At 49.4% G+C, this 19,553-nt stretch overlaps 1 protein-coding gene across 2 annotated transcripts in view; it reads left to right on the top strand.

Annotated features, from left to right (window-relative positions):
• The window catches only part of SPTBN1 (spectrin beta, non-erythrocytic 1), a 188,591-nt gene that overhangs the window by 151,228 nt on the left and 17,810 nt on the right, over positions 1-19,553 (top strand). For both annotated transcript variants that reach the window (XM_053924713.1, XM_024552794.4), the window contains 12 exons: positions 99-236; positions 1,029-1,785; positions 2,561-2,763; positions 7,452-7,542; positions 12,281-12,427; positions 13,315-13,578; positions 14,721-14,945; positions 15,368-15,457; positions 15,634-15,915; positions 16,569-16,699; positions 17,983-18,187; positions 18,575-18,949. In XM_053924713.1, coding sequence (XP_053780688.1) covers positions 99-236; positions 1,029-1,785; positions 2,561-2,763; positions 7,452-7,542; positions 12,281-12,427; positions 13,315-13,578; positions 14,721-14,945; positions 15,368-15,457; positions 15,634-15,915; positions 16,569-16,699; positions 17,983-18,187; positions 18,575-18,949 — 2,908 coding nt within the window. The remainder of the gene's footprint in view (positions 1-98; positions 237-1,028; positions 1,786-2,560; positions 2,764-7,451; positions 7,543-12,280; positions 12,428-13,314; positions 13,579-14,720; positions 14,946-15,367; positions 15,458-15,633; positions 15,916-16,568; positions 16,700-17,982; positions 18,188-18,574; positions 18,950-19,553) is intronic.

Here is a 19,553-nt window from a genome sequence, read left to right on the forward strand (position 1 = left end):
GGCGCGGGGCGGGGGTGCCAGTAGGGAGGGGCACCAGCCTGCCTCTCGTTACCAGTCGTGACCAAGGAGGTGATTGCCCTGTCAAATCGCCTTTTCAGGTTTGAGAGCCTGGAACCAGAAATGAACAACCAGGCTTCCCGCGTCGCAGTGGTAAACCAGATTGCACGACAGCTGATGCACAGTGGCCACCCGAGCGAGAAGGAAATCAAAGCCCAGCAGGACAAACTGAACACGAGGTGAGCGTGAGGCCAGCGTCGAGTGGCTTCTCTGTGCGGCTCCCGAGAGGGTGAGGTCCCTTCCTGCGCCCCGCTCTCAGGAATCCCCTGCACCGTGGCGCATTGTGGTGCTGAGGTCATGGCACTGGCTTTCGACATACCCTCATTTTGCAATAACCGTCTTTTGGGATGATGTCATTCCTAGCAGCCTGGCACCTGCCCCTGGCCACATCAGAAGTTAGGGCCCTAGTGACACATCAAGGTGGCTCCTGTACCATCCTTTTTAATGAAATGATTTCTGGAATAGGGTTTAGGCATGTTTGAGACATAATTGGCTAACAAAAGTCCTGGTTATCAAGGTAGACCGCTGGCTCGCTTTAATCTTTCTGTTGAGTAAACGCATTCAAATAGGTTGCGGTGACAGGATGGCCTCAGTTCTGAAGGTTACTGTCAGGTACTGGGTTTGGATAGTGTTAATTAGGTGCAGCTCGGAGTTGAGTAGATGCATATGGCAGGTGTGAATGAATTGACTCTTCGGGGGACAGATATGTTGTCATGGTTCATGGTGGAGATCTTTAACAAGTCCCTCTTCCTGTCAGGCTTTTTTCAGATCATATTGCATCCCTGAGTTATTTTGATAACACTTGATGTCCATATACTGAATGAGATGATTTTCCCAAAAGGATGTAGTTGTAGGAGCAGAGGTGGAGGGAAAAGTGCAGCTTTGACCGTGACTGTTAATTTTGTTACTCAGCCATGAGCTGCCAGCCTCCTTTTCACACTGCTCGCTCTCTGCCACCCCCGCCCCTGCAGGTGGAGTCAGTTCAGAGAACTGGTCGACAGGAAGAAGGACGCCCTTCTCTCTGCCCTGAGCATACAGAACTACCACCTCGAGTGCAATGAAACCAAATCCTGGATTCGGGAAAAGACCAAGGTTATCGAATCCACTCAGGACCTGGGCAACGACCTGGCCGGCGTCATGGCCCTGCAGCGCAAGCTGACTGGCATGGAGCGGGACCTAGTGGCCATCGAGGCGAAGCTGAGCGACCTGCAGAAGGAGGCGGAGAAGCTCGAGTCCGAGCACCCTGACCAGGCCCAGGCCATCCTGTCTCGGCTGGCCGAGATCAGTGACGTGTGGGAGGAGATGAAGACCACCCTGAAGAACCGCGAGGCCTCCCTGGGCGAGGCCAGCAAGCTGCAGCAGTTCCTCCGGGACCTGGACGACTTCCAGTCCTGGCTCTCCAGGACCCAGACGGCCATCGCGTCAGAAGACATGCCCAACACCCTGACCGAAGCAGAGAAGCTTCTCACGCAGCACGAGAACATCAAAAACGAGATCGACAACTACGAGGAGGACTACCAGAAGATGCGGGACATGGGCGAGATGGTCACCCAGGGGCAGACCGATGCCCAGTACATGTTTCTGCGGCAGCGGCTGCAGGCCTTGGACACTGGATGGAACGAGCTGCACAAAATGTGGGAAAACAGGCAAAATCTCCTCTCCCAGTCCCACGCCTACCAGCAGTTCCTTAGGGACACCAAGCAAGCCGAAGCCTTCCTTAACAACCAGGTAATGCGTGTCGTTACACCTGGTTGCCTTTCAGAACATTTTGGCCAAAGCTGCTGGTTTAAACCCATCTATATGAAATTAGAATGGTTTACAGACCTTTTTTCCCTGACTCCTGAGGCATGGAGTCCCATCACAGTGTAGAGGACAGGAATTGACGGTTTCCACACGAGCTGTCCTGCCTTGAAAAGTGTGGTTCAGTTTTAACCACTGCTGAGGACTTCTTATGTTCATAGTGTGTCCTCATAGGACCTCATTAAATTGGCCTTTTTAAACTATTTTTGAATGAATAGTTGTCTTCCCTGTGCTAGAAGAGTGGAGGACTTCACCTGTGACACGCAACGCAGAGGTTAGAGAAGGGAAACTGGCTGAGGATGGTCAGCAGCATCAGGGTGTTAATCTGCTGTACGAGATGATGTGGAGGGTGGGTGTTGCCCTTGTCTTCGTGGCCACATGAGAGGACCCTTGCAGCTGGTGCACAAAGCTTTGCTTCCTTCCTCACTCACTCTGGGACCAAATTTAGAGCATTTAACCATTTAACCACTTAGGAAAACCCAGTCACTTACGGTGTCCCACTGGGTCTTTCTCCCCTCCCAACTTTTTCTTTTATCAGATTCCATGGATAACTTGCTAGTGTAATGAGCCATGAAGCAAGTCTGGTGGAGTATGTTGCATGGAAATGTAGGGCATAGGAAAGAGTGTTTTCGTTATGCTGAAAGTGAGCCACTTCGTGAGCTCTCGTTCTTCTGTGACTTTTTCTTTTCTCTTTTTAAATAAGGAATATGTTTTGGCCCATACCGAAATGCCCACCACCTTGGAAGGAGCTGAAGCAGCTATTAAAAAACAAGAGGACTTCATGACCACCATGGACGCCAACGAGGAGAAGATCAACGCTGTTGTGGAGACTGGCCGGAGGCTGGTGAGCGACGGGAACATCAACTCGGATCGCATCCAGGAGAAGGTGGACTCTATCGATGACAGGTACAGTGTTCTGAGGTTCTTCAGGGAGTCTTGCACTCTGGGACTCTCAAGCGTCTTAGTCCCTGGCCAGAAGTCCAATGGACAGGTTGTGGGCACCTAGCAGAGTTTAATCCACCTATCCCAGAAAATCAGTGCACAACAAATGGCTGCCTGAAATTGTGGTTCTCACTGTAAGACACGCACAAGTAGCCAGAAGAGAAATCCGGCCTGAGACCCCAAACTCATCTTTGCCCAAAGACTTAATGACAGCAGGAATGCTGAGTAGCCATTGGGCGTAAGCCACGCCATTCCAAAGTTGGCGCAAGCATGTCGCCCGCTGCGACCCTGCGAGCCAGATACTTCCCCAGCCAAGCCCACATTCTCCTGCGTCCGCACAAGACGACTCTGAAGCCTGTCAGGAGGGAGAGCGGGGCGGATGGGTGAGGTTAGCTTGTCCCAAGTACCTGGCAGAGCTACCAAGGAATGTTATCAGGCCTTTCTCAGAAAATTGGCTTGTGTAATGATATAATAGGATCTTTTTCACGATGAGAGAAAGGATCTTTTCCTCTTTTGCCAAGGCATCTCTGAGATCGGGTGCTCTTTTTGTTTGTTTGCTTATTTATCCATCCATCTATCTACAGTTCTAAAATATTTTTCTTCCTGACTGAAGGACAGTGTGCTCTGTTTGGCCCTCACCCCTAGTTCTCACACCACCTTTGTTATTCCTGAAGTGGGAGGTCAGGGCAGGTCCAGGTTTGGATGCCCCAGCGTGGGCTGGTTCTGGGCTGGCCACTTCCAGCGTGGCCTGGCCCATCCAGTGGGTCACTAGCCTCTGTTCCAGCTGCTCTTCTCTGGTCCCAGATTGGGCTGCATTTAAGGGCTTATTGAGAGACTGATGTCATCAAGAAACAAACTTTTCCTCCAGACCTCTCCTCTGGCCTCCAAGTGCATTGGACAGGAGCACTTCTTGCTGAGGACGTGTCCTTGCTTCCCATATCCAAGGGTCTCTTGGGGCCCTGGGACCTTGGGCCAGGTTAATTTGTTGCGACTTGGGGTGGAAAGGAGAGTTCTCTTTCCGTAAAGTTCCCCGCAGTCTGTCCTTCGCACTGCCTCAGGGCCTAGACCGTGTGTTCGTTCTGAAGGTGCTGCTGTGCAGTAGGGTGTAGCATAGAGTAATTACTGTTTCGTGGCTGCTGCCTTTAAAACAGCAACAAGAAAGAAAAAAAACCCATCCACCAAACCCATCTTAAATGGTGGGTTGTTTGAGTGTGAGAAGCAAGGATTTTGGGTAAAGAGAAAAAGAATTTCCGTTTTTCCTAATGTTAAATCACTCATTATTTTGTGAATATGATACCCCATACTCCTCTGTGTTAGGTGCACGCAGCTGGCTCCTGAGGGCGGGCTTGGCTGTTAGGGGCACGGGCATGCAGGCTGGCCGGCAGCTGCCTTGCAGCTTCCGTGGTGTGTTTATTCATCCTCTGGTGCTGCAGCTGCAGCTGCAAGGGGTCACTGGAAACAGGTGATGTTGTCGAGACCAGAGATCCCTGGAGGTGAGAGCGTTGCAGCAGCGTTCAGTTGTGGCTTAGTCTTCCTTTTGTCCTTGACTGAGAGCCTGGCCTCGTGGAGTTCCAGAGCATCCTTAAGATTTCAGGTTTTAAAAAGAAATGGAAAGAGGATCCTCTGCCATGTATAAGAAGCATAAGGTAGATGGGGGAGGGGCTTGCCATTGATCTGCACGCCAGAGGACTCTTGTTTTCTTATTTTCCTCGCTGGTGTTAACTGAACTCTGGTTTCACTTCAATGTCCCCAGAGGCCTCAAATCTGAAACTGAACCCAGAGGATACTTGTCTGTCATAAAAATAGACATATCTGAGTTCCAGGTGCTCTGAGTTAGGTACATGCTAAGAAGTACCTGACCTTCAGATCTAATCCCCTGTCCAGAAGCATTCTGAGTCCCTTATGAAGCTATTCGCATAGAATGCAAAATCATTACAATGCACTTACGTTTTGGAAATCTTGTCAGTTACCACTGAGTTTGTGAAAGTTCCAGAACAAAACCCTGACTCTTTTAACAGCTGTGGGTGGGGCGCGAGTGGCTTTTCAAGTGCTTGTGACTGGGTGAGAAGGGGGCTGCTGTCCTGCCTGCCCCCGGCTGCGCTTCCGGCCCAAATGAAAATTGCAGCCCCGAGGAAATCCTGGGAGAGCAAGGAGCAGTGTCCAGCTTCATCAAGGCAGACCCTGTCTCACAGGGGACAAAAACCTAAAAAATTCCCAGCCCACTTTACTCAGGCGCCTGTGGCTCTTTGGCAAGAACCACAGTTTAACCCAGCATCTGCCTCTTGTGATGAGGGGAGTTCTGGAGTCACATGAATGGGGTTGGGAGATGAGCAATGGAAATGAAGCAAGAGATTCAACGTTGCCCCCAAACAAAGAGCACTCTGAGGACTGTGGGGAAACTACGGCCAGGTTTTATAGCAGGTCCTTCCCTATAATTAAATCCACCATCCGGCTTTGAAAGACCATCCTGAGTTTCACTTCCCGTGAACGATTTCGGTTGCCAAAAGTAAACAGTGGGGCCACACGCCCTTCTCTCTCGAGGGTTTTCTGAGTCGACAGCAGTCTCCACCGCTTGCCTAGCTGCTGTTCCGGTCTGCAGAGCACATCACTCAAAGGCCAGCATCTTGCCCTCCCATAGATCTGTGTCGTTCAGACTCGGGACCCTAAGTCACTGTTTAGCTGTTTTCCTCCACGGTCTCACTACAGGAGAAGATTGCCCAGGCAGGTACCTGACGGGCACACGTGAGACTTAACTAAGAAATGCATTCAGGATTCTGCCTGGTTGTCTTTCTCCCCTAAGTGAGTCTTTGCGGAGTGTGAAGTTGTTTTTATGTCCCTGTCCCGTTGATCTGCCAGTGTCTGTGACTCTTCTTGCCACCTCAGTGCTTTCGTGGGATACTGCAGGCGGGAGGGAGGTCTTTCATTCGAGGCCTTTGACGAAAGGCAGGATTCTTGCGTTTTGTCACCAAGTCCAACTCAAATTTCTTCCTTCCGGACAATTTGCTTTATTATCTTAAAACCTCCTACAAATAGTGACTGGAATTTGAGGGTAGGGCACTCAAAGACCTTTTGACATTCCTTCCCCTTCCACATTTTTAGATGACTAATTCCTTTAGCTGAAACTCACCAACATTAAAATTTTTTTATTTTTAATTTTCAGTCTTTGAGAAAGGATAGCAGTGAATAAAAGGGAGTGGCCTTTACTTATTTATTGTAGTTATAAAAGCAACAGAACGTCTAAAAGTTGTGGCGGGGGCGGAGGGGTGCGGACTGCTGTCTTTAATTTCATCCCGAGCACGTGCCATTTTAGTTTTCTTCTAAATCTTCTAATCTGTGCCTTAGAGTTTTATATCATTGAATTATACATACGCTCTTTTCATTTAGTGTTACATCAGAAATATGTCTCCATTTTCACATTTTGCCTACATGGTATAAGCATATTAAGATTCCTTTTTCTGAAGCTGTGGAGCCCCTTTCAACTATTAAAAAACGCATCAGTCATTATATGTGTCTGGCATACACCTGAGAGTGTTACTTCCGTTCACATTTCTCCTGTTGTTCTGGGTCGCTGGTGCCTGCAGGTGCCGAGGCCGTCTTCCTGTGGTTCCCCAGGCGATGATGATCGTGGCAGTGCTGCCACTGCCACATGTTTGCCAGCACTCGCTGAGGACCCGAGTGACACACGGCGTTGCTCTGAGGCCTTTCTTGCTCCTCCCCGAGGAGGGTTCTGTCTAAGTCAGTCAGCAGCAGGCACTCCGCATGCTGTTCTTCACTGTCACTGTGCAGAGCCAGAGTTTGTGTTCTTTCCCATCCCCGGCACGGGACCACGACATTGCTCTGAGAATCAGAATGAAAAACTCAGACCTGCCCATCTGCATTCGGTTTCTTTGCCTCTCTTAGTGCTCTACCTTGAGGCTGGCCAGCTTGGATTACACAGAAGATCAGAGGAGCTGTATTTTGTGGCACTGCTGGGTGATTTTGGGTTTGGGGCAGCTCTTCACAGTCTCTGGTGCAGAAACTGAGCCACTGGGTGTGTGACGGAAGTGTGCCGATGAACTCACTTACCTATCAGTAGAGAGTGGGATTGAATAAATAGATAATCTCACTGGTCTAAAAGTTTTCATTCCTGTTTATTACTGGTTTTGGTGAGTTTTCCTCAAGCTGGGAGTCAGTTTATCAGAAAACATTAATTATCTGTATTTTCTTAGCCATGCGCATGTCCTGTCACCCAGTTAGAAGGTTACGGAAGATAAGTTTCCAGTTTTTTCCCAGTACCTGGAATGGGGGTTTGTGCACACGGCAAGCTCAGGTTCCCCCCCCCCCCCCCCCCAGCGCTCGATTAGGAAGCGCCGCGTTCGTGCAGCTCCCTTGACTGCTTCCTCGCCCGCTGTGCGGCTTAGACAGGTGCTTTGCTCTCTGTGGCGCCATGCCTCCCTCACTCGCTTGGAGGATGCTGAGCCCTCTCGTTTATTGTGACGCCCTGACTTGGTTAAGAACTGTAAGCAGACTGTTTTCAGCTTGCGTAGAAACCCAGGGAAGAGACTGGATTGTGAAGTCTGTAAATCACAGACTTACAGGAAATCTGGAATCTTGAAGTCTCAAAATTCTCTAATTCCTGTTTTCAAAAAATGTTCTTTTTATCATCATAATAGGCATAGGAAGAACCGTGAGGCAGCCAGTGAGCTTCTGATGAGACTGAAGGACAACCGGGATCTCCAGAAATTCCTGCAAGATTGTCAGGAGGTATGTCTCCCTTCAACCTCTCCCTACTGGTCTCTGGCCAGAGCCGGCCAGCATCTGGCAGCAGAGCCCCTGGCATAAAATTGAGGCCAGAAATTTACACCACGTGATTTTCAGGTGAGGCACTATGGTCCCATGTCAGTGCTCCAGCCTACGAGTCACCACTTCGTGTGACTAGATAATTTCAATCCGGAGGATGATAGTCTGGAGCCGTGCTGTCCGTTACGGTAGACACTAGCCACATGTGCTGCTTCATTTGAAGTCAATTAAAATGAAATTAAATGCAGAGGGTAGTTCTTCCAGCTGAATTTTAAGTGCTCCGTAGCCACCTGTGACTGGTGGCCACCATATTCGACAGTGCATGTGTAGAATATGTCCATTGTCTAAGAATAGTGTGTAACCTGAAAGCATTTTGATATTTTAACTGTTCAAAGAAATGTCCATTCTTTCCAATGGAAGGGAAGGAAAGAACTAAAACTGGAATTGGCTGCCCAGGTAGGAAGCGGAAATATGAAGAATACATACTGAGCTCTTGTGCACTGAAGCTCTTAAAATACCCACCTTTCTGCCTCCTTAGATTCATGTCTTCATATGCCAACAGCAATAATCCTGATTTCAGACTCTGAGTTTTAACATGTGGTGTTAATCTGGTGGTTCTCATACTACTTTATGCTCCTTGGAACAAGCATAAACAAACTTGGAAAACTAAAGTTAGCCAGAAAAATGCGGTCTGTCTGCAAGCTTAGCTGGAGAAAAGCATCCGGCTGACTTCACGTGTGTGAGTTCCTGAGCACACCACGTTTCTCTCGGCCCTGGAGAACGGCGGTGTGACGCGGTCCTCTCTGGTTTTCTTAGACTAGATTCCCTCGGAGGCAGGAATGGGATGAAGATCCTCCAGGTGAAGCTGTAGGGCCCTGGGTGGGGGTGGAGTCAGGTTGCTTGCTGAGGACCGACTCAGATCGTCATAACGCCTTTCATGCAAACGCACGGCTGTGTGTTAAAAGAAATAACGGCTCAAATAACAGTCGTGTTACATCGTCTGTGACAAAAGCAATATTTTGTGTCCATCAAACGGTTGTCTTACTGTGAATCCCAAGATAAACTCCAGCAGCTAAACCTTGAGAAGGGAAGCCCCTGAACTGTGTAGTTTAGAGTCTGGCGCTTTCAGCGCCACATCGATGGATCTGGGTCTCCGGGGAATTTGCCGGGAGCCAGGCAGGCTGAAGACAGGAGTGCCTCTTCAAGTGACATGCGGGCATTAATAATCCATTTGAATAGGATGCTCACTTAAAGAGGCATTCCTGTCCCAAGGCGGCACAGAGGAGAGTAATGGGATCTAAAGCTAGCTGTGTGGCTTCGCATCTTGCGGTGCAGTGAAAACCAGGTGGCCCTGCAGCACTGGAGGGAGGAAAAGGCTTCAGATGTTTGCAGCCTGGTCTGTGCCTTCCACAGATTGGGAGTCCCTGTGTGACCTTGCCGTTTCTCTTGAAGCACCATCGATGAATGACTTGTTTTAACCTCAGATCATATTCGGGGTGGATAGGGAATCAGTGGGCTCCCACACTCTTGCCTAAAGGGCGAGTTAATGAGATGAAATTCCTCGGCCTGACCATGGTGAGACCTGGGCTGAATTTGAGAGGATGAATTCCAGGAAACAAGCAGGAGGTTGAGAGGGCAAAAGGGACCCTTGGAGAAACCCATTTGAAATTTCCAGCCCCTGTTTCCCATTTACGTAAGTGTGCATTCATAAGTAGAAATGTGTAGGAAGAGCAGATAAAATGAGTCTTTCCCAGTAGAATCACAGCCAACAGTCTTAGGAAGTCTTGAGGTCTTCCTTAACACTTGTTTTGAATTGGCGTCCTTGGTTGCAGGGAGTCCACCCTTACACAACAGTGGCTGTTAGGCACGCCCAGCGGCCTCAGTCCTGCCTGGTTTCCCTTAAAGAATGCAAAAAGGTATCAGCTGGGCTTCTGTGTCCCGGAGATGATGTGCAGGTCTCCTTGTGACTGCTTGGCACGTCTCTGGGTTTATCTTTTCTTTTCCTTGAGTCTCATTAACTTCGTATAAGCATAGTATCTGCTGGGGGGGTGTCAGATGTCCCACATCGGTGGGTACATTTTGTACATAGTGATGAAATGTAGGTCAGGTGTGGGGCTTTCAAAACCCTTGGAATTTGAACTACAAGCGAAGGGGTGATATGTATTATTCTATCATTCGGCCTCATTAAAACACTCCTCTCTCAAGTCATAATTTCTGAGAATGGAGTTTGTGTAGACCAGCCCTACACTGAAAACTACACGTTATCCTGGTGGATGTTTACATAACGCCCAGAGGTCAGATTTACTGCCGTTGCTGGCTGTTGGTATTGTTCAAGGTCTGGGCACTCCCACGTTGTCTCTTTGTCACACTCCGTCCCCATGGGTGCTTTGGCATGAGGAAGCCTGGGTTGTGAAATCCGCTGTTGTCGCCCCTCCCCACAGACACTGCCTGGGTGGGGACATTTATTGCAGCAGTGATAAGCAATGTGGTAGGAATGGGCAGGGGCCCGCCGATCCCAGTTACAGGTGGGGGTACAAAGAGCTTCAGAATTCTGGTGTTGTTTTAATATGACATCCTGAAGAAGGAATGATTTCACAAGTTCTTCTTTTCTGTTTTATTCCTTCACAGTGTACCTCCTGCTTTTTTAGGGCGGGCAGTATAACGGGGTGGGTGTGGCACAGGGATGGCAAGTTCCGTGCTTTGCTTTTAGCTTATTAGTTGATCAGAGCATTTCCCCAGTCTGCACAGTGTTCTTCTCCGCGGAGAACGAGTATATTCTTAAATGACCTTTACAAATGCCCGCAAGTGATAACTACAGCTCTGATTCCCAAGTGCTGATGAAGGGCTGATGCACTGGTGAGTCCCACAGACCTGTTTCACTGTGCTTCATCGCATGAGGCTCTATCTGTAGGACGGTGTGTTCAGCAAAGAGCAGATTTGTTTATAAGCCTCTGATTTTTATGTAGCTAGCTCTTTTTTTTAATCTCTCTCAGGTAGGTGCTTATGAATAGCGAAAATATGTGAATGTCCTTGGTACTTCAGAGAAATACTTTCTATTGTGTTTAATATTTTTCTCTCTCTTGTGTGTGTGTACAAAATACAGGGGGAAATCTTACTATTTAGCTTCCTTTTAACTTCTTTTCCCCCCTTAGATTGAATGAATGCCGGTAGTATTTCAGATCGTAGCTGCTCAGGTGACTGGAAAATAGGTAATTCTTTGGAAGTAGGAAATTTACTGCCTCGATTGTCGTGTAGCAGATCTGTGGTCCTTGCTTATAAAGCGCTTTATAAGATTTACTGGGTTTTGTGCTCCATAGAGAGTAACGTCAAAGATCTCTGTACCTTCTGCTTTCAACCCCCAGCCCCTCTTGCGTGGTGGTTGAGCAGCCTGCGAAGGTAGAGATGGTGTTAGGGGTGCTGGGAGCTGCCATGGCCAAGGCCAGGCGTCCTCCTATGACCCGCATTGCCCCCCTTGACATTGTTTCCAAAGAACAGGCTTTCTATTGTTGAAGCAAATTTACAGGGAAGCCTTTCCCAGCAGCAGCCCAGTGTTCAAGTGAATGGCCTTGGGAATGTTGCTCCTGTGAGGGTTTCTGTTGGCTTTATATGCCATTTCTAAACCTCTGGCGACAGGGTCACGAAGGCGTTCAGGTGCAAATTTGTTGTGGTAGCAACTCGTGTAAAAGTGAGCTTCTCATGGTCATGCAGGAGAAGGGACACACTGTCCCTGTAGACATGTGCTGCTCCTCCTGGGCTGACACTACATTCCTTGTGTGTCTTCCTCCCGGGCCAACAGAAAGCTCTCCCTGGGTTCGCACTGTGCATGGGATGGGATCTAGGACCCTGGCATGGCTAGCTACAGGCAGGCAGTGAGGAGCCGGAGGATCGGGATGAGAGCCAGCAAGAGACGTGTGTCCCGGGCCCAGGGTTGGGCTGACTCCCAGCCTGAGCCTCAGGAGAGAACCCTCTTCTCAGATCTGTCAGCGGCTGGCAGGCTCTGTGAGGCTTTCCAGATTCCAGATCCGAGTTGACACATCGGGTCTCCAAATGCAGTCCTGTGAAGTGTTCTTGGTCTGAACAGAAGGCCCTCTAGAGAAACAGTGGCAGTAGAAAAGGGGGTGAAGTGACGCAGACATGGAGGAGCGGGCGGCACTGTTGCCTGACCCCTGCACTGAGTGAGCCATTTGTGCTTCTGGACGTTTCCATAGATGCCCCGTGAGGGGGTGGGTGGGTAAGAGAGTAGAAGTTTTGGTTGTTTTATAACAATTAAGAGTAAAAAGAAACCAAGTGGCGTGAAAGACAGTTAATCGTGGTTCACATGGCACAGCTGGCGCGGGCGTGTGTTCGGAAGAGAAAGGAGGTTGTGACTTGGGCTGGTCAGGGCAGAGCTTTAACACAAGCCCTTGGCGGGGAAGCTGGTTAAAGTGCCAGACAGTTGGAAAGCTGGCTCAGAGAGTTTTGTACTTCTGGGTCTAATGTTAGATGTATGGATTGGAGCAAGGCTCAGGTCCAGCCTCCATACAGTGGAGATGCCTGTGGTGACAGGTCAGAGTTGTAAAGTCAATATTTGCTTGTCTGTTGACTTGGAAACAGGTGCAGTATGCCTAGTAAGGCATAACGCAGCTCTTTCCAGGCAGAAAAAGGGCTGATGTCCATGATCGCAACCTCTGAAACCTTCCTGGTTCGTTTTCTCTTTTCCTAGCTGTCTCTCTGGATCAATGAAAAGATGCTTACGGCCCAGGATATGTCTTATGATGAAGCCAGAAATCTGCACAGTAAATGGTTAAAGCATCAAGCATTTACAGCAGAGCTCGCATCCAACAAAGAATGGCTCGACAAAATTGAGAAGGTGAGTTAAAATGTTGGGTGAGGCTGGTGTGGCCATGGTGAGAAAATGGACTGGGTGGAAATGAGTCCCTTCTGAGTCACACTTGATCACCTACAAAAGTTACATAGTCGGTAGTCATCCCATGCCCACTCACCAGTTCCGGACCTCAGCCCGAAAAAACCCAGCCGGCTGGTGCACGACGTTCCGTGTATCTTTCCGGGAGTCCTGGGTGTGTGGTTGCTGCTGTGCGTCTCACCTGCTGCACGTGATGGGCTGGGAGCCCCTGGGCAGCGTCCCCACTGTCCTCATCGTGCTCCCTGTGTAGGACCGTGATAGAGACTGATGGGGTCCAGTTGCACAGAATTTAGAAGAAGTATTCTGTATTCTTAAAGTTCCCTACTTTTCTTGTGTGACGACTGGATTTTAGTCACTATAATAACTTAAAGTGTGCTGATTCAGCAAGGGGGATTCTGTGCAGCACAAGCCCGACCGAATGTGAATGTGATGAAGTTCCCCGCCTCCCTTCTCTTCCTTGACACTTTCTATATTGTTTTAGATTCTTCACAGTTAAAATAGTGTTTTCTGGTCTTTTGCGGTTGGCTGGGAGGAGATGAAGTCTGTCTTAGGTTACTGTCACTAAATGTTCCACTCCCCCGGTTGAAACCATTACAGCATGCAGTAAGTCACTTCTTGCTTGACTCGCCTGAAAGCTGGTGCATAGTCTGGGCTGTTGGGAACTGTATCGAGCAGCAACTTCGAGCGGAAGGCGTGTGTGTGTGTGCGCGCGCGCACGCATGCATGTGGACCGGGTGAATCACAGCTCACATAATCTCAGGTTTGTTTTTCACAGCGACGTCTGTTCTCCAGCAGACTATTTGTTTATAACTACAGTGGTTTATGTTTTCTAGGAAGGAATGCAGCTCATTTCAGAAAAGCCTGAGACAGAAGCTGTGGTGAAGGAGAAACTCACCGGTTTACATAGAATGTGGGAAGTCCTTGAATCCACCACCCAGACCAAGGCCCAGCGGCTCTTCGACGCAAACAAGGCTGAACTCTTCACCCAGAGCTGTGCAGATCTGGACAAATGGCTGCACGGCCTGGAGAGTCAGATCCAGTCCGACGACTACGGCAAGGATCTGACCAGCGTCAACATCCTGCTGAAGAAGCAGCAGGCAAGTGGGCGAGGCAGCCCCCTACTGGGTCCTGTTTCTGTTTTACTGCCACGGCCCAGACTCACCCACTGAGTCCTCAGCCATCCAGCTATGCGAAGGGGTTTTGACCCAGCCAAGTGCTCCGGTAGCATCATGGGACATTCCCAGAACCAACTGGAAAGAAACAGTATTGCTAGAAGTATTGGGTGCTGGTGCGTGGGAATACTTGTTTTGTCATCATCATCTTAGGAGGTGGATGATACCATTATTTAATGGGTGAATAAGTCCTCATTTTCTTTGGTTCTGCAGTTCACGTGGAGGAATCCTGTTCACATACTTTGTTACATAATGTCTAGATACGTGAGCATTGTTCAGGGTTCAAGAAATTTGATTTTTTAAAAAATATCACAATAGAGCGTTGTATGGGCAAATGAAGTTACTTCAGATTTATGAGAAAATAGCTGCAGTGAGCTTGAGAAAGCAAGTGGGTGGCAGAATCTTCTGGTGCATCCCCTGGCTGGGTTTGCACTGTGTGGCCAGATCCGGGCCCAGCAGCTCTGCAAAAGCATCTCGTTCAAGTACCTGGGCCTGCTGCTTCAGCGACATCTACCCTTCCTTTTGCTGAAAGATTTGGGTACTCTGCTCTTTAAGTCGTGAAGAATTCAGTAGTTTTTCTCAAGGGCAGTGTGTAGCCGCAGCTATTTACGTCCCCAGCCCACAGAGGGAGTCGGTTTGTCCCCAGATTCAGTCCCCTTGTCTCTAAGCTGACTGCCAGAGTGTGCAGTCGTCCCAGTGTGGTGTTTCCCGAGTGACACCAGCACCTCTGCTTTCAATTTTGCTAATTTTTTCCACATAAATAAACAATGTGTTTTCAGCCAATTACCCAAGTATATAAAAAAATAAAAATAAAAAGTCAGCTTTCTGACTGAGGAAGTTGAGGGGAGGATGAAGTCCTAGGAAGGGATTTTTTTTTTTAATCAGCCTACAGAGTGGAATGCTAATTGATAGTTTGATACACGTTAGGGACCATTTCTTGGTCTGTCCACTGTATACATTTATATTCTTCAGTCTTCATTTTGGCCAATGCCCAAAGCAACTGTTTTAGAGGACCATCTCTGTTGCCTTGTCTCTGGTGTGAAGTTGGGTCTATTTTCTGGCCACAGATGCTGGAGAATCAGATGGAGGTGCGGAAGAAGGAGATCGAAGAGCTGCAGAGCCAGGCCCAGGCCCTGAGTCAGGAGGGGAAGAGCACTGACGAGGTGGACAGCAAGCGCCTCACCGTGCAGACCAAGTTCATGGAATTGCTGGAGCCCCTCAATGAACGGAAGCATAACCTGCTGGCCTCCAAAGAGATCCATCAGTTCAACAGGGATGTGGAGGACGAGATCGTGAGTAGACCCTTTCTGCATGAGTAGCCTTTCCATAACCCTCCTGACCCATCCTCTGTCGCTCTCACCTTGGGCCACGTTGGCGAACCGGGCTGTCAAAGCCAGTGAATACTATGTGCCTTCTAAGGGTTCTTTCCCCTCTCACATGAACTGCAACCCCATACTTTTTTTCTGGTTCTCTAGAACAGTAATTTTAACAATAAATGAAAAAGGAGGACTCAGAGTACGTTTGGTGTTGAGGATGAAGTAAGGTCTGAGAGACTGGTGCCTGCCCCGTGTCAGAGAAGGCTGGCTCCTTGGCCACCCTTCCCAAGGGGAGTGAACACACTTTCTCTCAAGCTGGCTTTCCGGCTATCCCCTCCTCTGCTTGCTTGTTTGTTCTTCTGGAGCAGTCCTGACCACTTCTTTGCAATTCTCTCCAGTTGTGGGTTGGAGAGAGGATGCCCTTGGCAACTTCCACGGACCATGGCCACAACCTCCAGACCGTGCAGCTGTTGATAAAGAAAAATCAGGTAGGCGTTTCTGTTGGGGCTAGCACAGTCTGATGAACAACTGCTGCAAGTTAGGAGGCAGAGAGGGTGAGAGAGCTTTGGAGGCTTGCGATCTCTCCTTGGCCCTCACAGCTTGGCGTAAACAGCATGCCGTTGCTATTTAGCAAACTCTTGGTGTGTGTTCCCCGCTCCCACAGACCCTCCAGAAAGAAATCCAGGGGCACCAGCCTCGCATCGATGACATCTTTGAGAGGAGCCAGAACATCGTCACCGACAGCAGCAGCCTGAATGCCGAGGCCATCCGGCAGAGGCTCGCCGACCTGAAGCAGCTGTGGGGCCTCCTCATCGAGGAGACGGAGAAGCGGCACAGGCGGCTGGAGGAGGCGCACAGGGCCCAGCAGTACTACTTCGACGCGGCCGAGGCAGAGGCGTGGATGAGCGAGCAGGAGCTGTACATGATGTCCGAGGAGAAGGCCAAGGTGAGAGAGGGTTCCGGCCCCTCCTGAGAGGAGGCTGGGCGCATCCCAGCCCCAGAAGAGCCTCCGATTTGGCCCTGAGTGTTTTTGCCAATGGCTGTGTCTTTGTGAAACATTTCATTGCTGCTTTTTACTGTCACGGGGCACTGTGGTGCATAAAGGTTGCTGGAATTTTATTGTCTGAATCCCAGCATGTCATTGCCAGTGGTCATCTTGTTGTTTTTCTTTGTTTTTATTTAAGTAGCAATTTGTCAGAGTCCTTCTTGCTCTCTCTAGTTCTAGGGTTACCTAAATTTTACTATGTAAACAATACTTTTAAGACAATTTGCAAGCATTTTCAGGTTCCAAACTGCCAATAGACCCACATTCTATTACACTGAGGGGAGTTCCGGCCAGCCAGTACCCACTGGGTGTGCCCGGGCCTCGCTCCATGCCACAGCGCGGTCTCGGTCATTCTGCGTTGTCCTTAAGCTGGTCTTCCTCACGGTCCAGTCCATTGGCTCGACGCTCTTGAAATGCTTCTGAGTTCTGCTGCCCATGTCACATTTCCGGGGTTTTTTCTTTCTCAGAGTCCTTCCTCTTGCGCAGTCTGTCTCCCTTTCAGGTGGCACTGGGCCTGGGGGCGGCTGTGGTGTGACACTCCCCGCTCTTTGCAGGATGAGCAGAGCGCTGTCTCCATGCTGAAGAAGCACCAGATTTTGGAACAGGCCGTGGAGGACTACGCAGAGACGGTGCACCAGCTCTCCAAGACCAGCCGGGCCCTGGTGGCCGACAGCCACCCTGAAAGGTGAGTGCCGTGTCGTACAGATGAGACCAGGCTGTCAGCTCCTCCCGGTGAGGGTCTCTCGCTTCCCGTGCACAAATAAATGGCTGCACTCCCTCCAGTAGCTGGTAACGTAGGTCTTTGTGAAGCATGTGTAAAACATACCCAGTAGGCCTGTGCTGAATAGGAAGGGTGAATTGTTATATAGGGAATTGCTCTTGTCATTTAAATACCTCCTCTGGTTGAGGCCCTGTTGAAAGATGATTGGTGACCCGAGTCAGAAGTGCAGATTGATTTACCCAGATGCAGGTTATCAAAGCACCTGCCCCTTGTGTTGAGAAAGTCATCCAGTTTAAGAAAGTTACTTCTAGTCTTTAAGAGGAGTGGGATAGTTTAATTACTAGTCATTCCTAGTAATCAGGAGTGGAAAGTGGACACGTGGACCTTATCAAATAAAAGGGCTCCTAGGAGGAACAAAAGGATGCCACCTCCTACCTCTCACACATCAATCCTAGAATGCCTTAGGAATAAAAAGATAGAAGAGGCGAGTGTGTGGTACTCCCGACTATAGACCAGGCTCCTGTATTAACTTCAGTGGCAGTCATTTTAGGCTTTCTGTGTTTGTAACTGCCTTTTATGACTCAGACAGGAAAGGAATTGGCTTTGTACGTTATTCAAGGCAAGTTGGAGATGGGGTCTTTCGGGAGTTCATGGTCAGGATTCCCAGGAAAGTGACCTTGCTTCCCAGTTTCCAGGAACAAGCATCAGGTCATCTCTTTGCTTTCCTGTTACAAGACAGTCATTCTGGGGAGAAGTTGGAGAGAGGGATAGGGGTACAGTTCACCCAGGGCCCATGAAATGGGAGCAGCAGGCCCCGCCTTCCTGGCAGAGCAGAGCCTACAGCCAGAGCAGGTACAGGTGTGTGCCACATGGGGGTATCATCTGTCCCTTTGGCAGCGTGGTACCCGAGAATGTAAGGCAGCTCCTGGATTTGGCATTAACTTTTAACGTCAAAGGAAATCCTGACCTCCGGAGTCAGCGATGCTGTTAGAGTCGTCCCCCCCCCCCCCCCACCTCCCGCCATCATGTCCAGGCGGCCTTCCGCCTTAATTATTGTGTTTATGTCTTGACTCTTCACTTGCATCAAACTTTAGAGTTTTATTTTTTAGGCTAAATAGGGTAACCAGACTTTTTTTTCAAGAAATTTTACAGAACATGTTCTCTTGGCATTTCCACCTCATTTGTTTTTTCCCTGAAGGGAATTCAAGAGTTAAAGGTCTTTCTCCCCCCACCCTCCCCGCTTTCAGTGAGCGCATCAGCATGCGGCAGTCCAAGGTGGATAAGCTGTACGCAGGTCTGAAAGACCTCGCGGAGGAGAGGAGGGGCAAGCTGGATGAGAGGCACCGGCTGTTCCAGCTCAACCGGGAGGTGGACGACCTGGAGCAGTGGATCGCTGAGAGGGAGGTGGTCGCAGGGTCTCATGAATTGGGGCAGGACTACGAGCACGTCACGGCAAGTACTCCGGGCAGAGCCTGAGTGGTTGAGCGGTGAGCTGTGGGTAAGGTCGGCCCGTGGCATTCTTTGTCTGTGAGCAGGTGAAACACCCTGGATACAAAGGTCATGGGATTTAATTTCAACTCATGACTGTATCACTGGGCAACTTTGACTTGGGTTGTGTGACCTCTCTGTGCCCCCTTCTGTGGTAAAAAGACGAGGAGCCAGTGCCTCCCTCGGATACAGTGAGTGAGAAGGAAGCCTGATTGATTGGAGGCATGAGAGCTAAGATCTGCTGTCAGGTCATGCACGCTACTCGTTTCTTTCCAGAGGACGTTCATGTGATCGAGGGATGAAACATTCACAATAGCCTCTCTGATTTCTTTACGCTCATCTCTGTTTCAGATGTTACAAGAACGATTCCGGGAATTTGCTCGAGACACAGGGAACATTGGGCAGGAGCGTGTGGACACGGTCAATCACATGGCCGATGAGCTCATCAACTCTGGACATTCGGATGCCGCCACCATTGCCGAGTGGAAGGACGGGCTCAACGAAGCCTGGGCTGACCTGCTGGAGCTCATTGACACGAGAACACAGATTCTCGCCGCCTCCTACGAACTGCACAAGTTTTACCACGACGCCAAGGAGATCTTCGGGCGCATACAGGACAAGCACAAGAAACTCCCCGAGGAGCTGGGGAGAGACCAGAACACGGTGGAGACCTTGCAGAGGATGCACACCACGTTTGAGCACGACATCCAGGCTCTGGGCACGCAGGTGGGTGGGCGCTGCCTGGGGCGGCAGCCGTTTTTCTTTCCGGAGAGAGTCTCTGTGCGTCTCTGGGCATCTCTCGCCACCCTCACAGCACGCCTCGGAGAACGGCCTAAATTGAGTCCTGTATGTGTGTGCAGACACGTAAACACACGCCATTTATTTGGGAGAATCTGTCAGTCCAGAAAGTTCTACAGTTGCCACATTTGCAGACGTTGTCAGAGGAATGTCCTCCTGATTAAAATAAGTGAACCAGATGCACGCAAAACATTTGCAAGTGAGAGGCCTTCTCAACAAGGACATGTGATATTAGCATATCCGTCTAGAATAATTTCCAAAATAATGCCTTATTATTTCTCTCACCCAGGGTCTGAGTTATGTATCCAGAAAGGGGGAAAACAAGATTCTAACATTTTAATACACCTGCTGTTCCCCCCCCCGCTTGTGCAATGGTTAACACTAAGACTTTGTTTAAAAGTTGTTTGACCAAATGATGACAGTATAACAGTAAGAATCTACAGTATACTCACTGTCTAGGCTGCTCTTTAATCTCTGCATGGTTTCTTGTTTAGTCTTACGTCTTTTAGATAAAATAGAAATTGTATCCTTC

This window comes from Desmodus rotundus, chromosome 5 (assembly GCF_022682495.2).
Source record: "Desmodus rotundus isolate HL8 chromosome 5, HLdesRot8A.1, whole genome shotgun sequence".
NCBI lineage: Eukaryota > Metazoa > Chordata > Mammalia > Chiroptera > Phyllostomidae > Desmodus > Desmodus rotundus.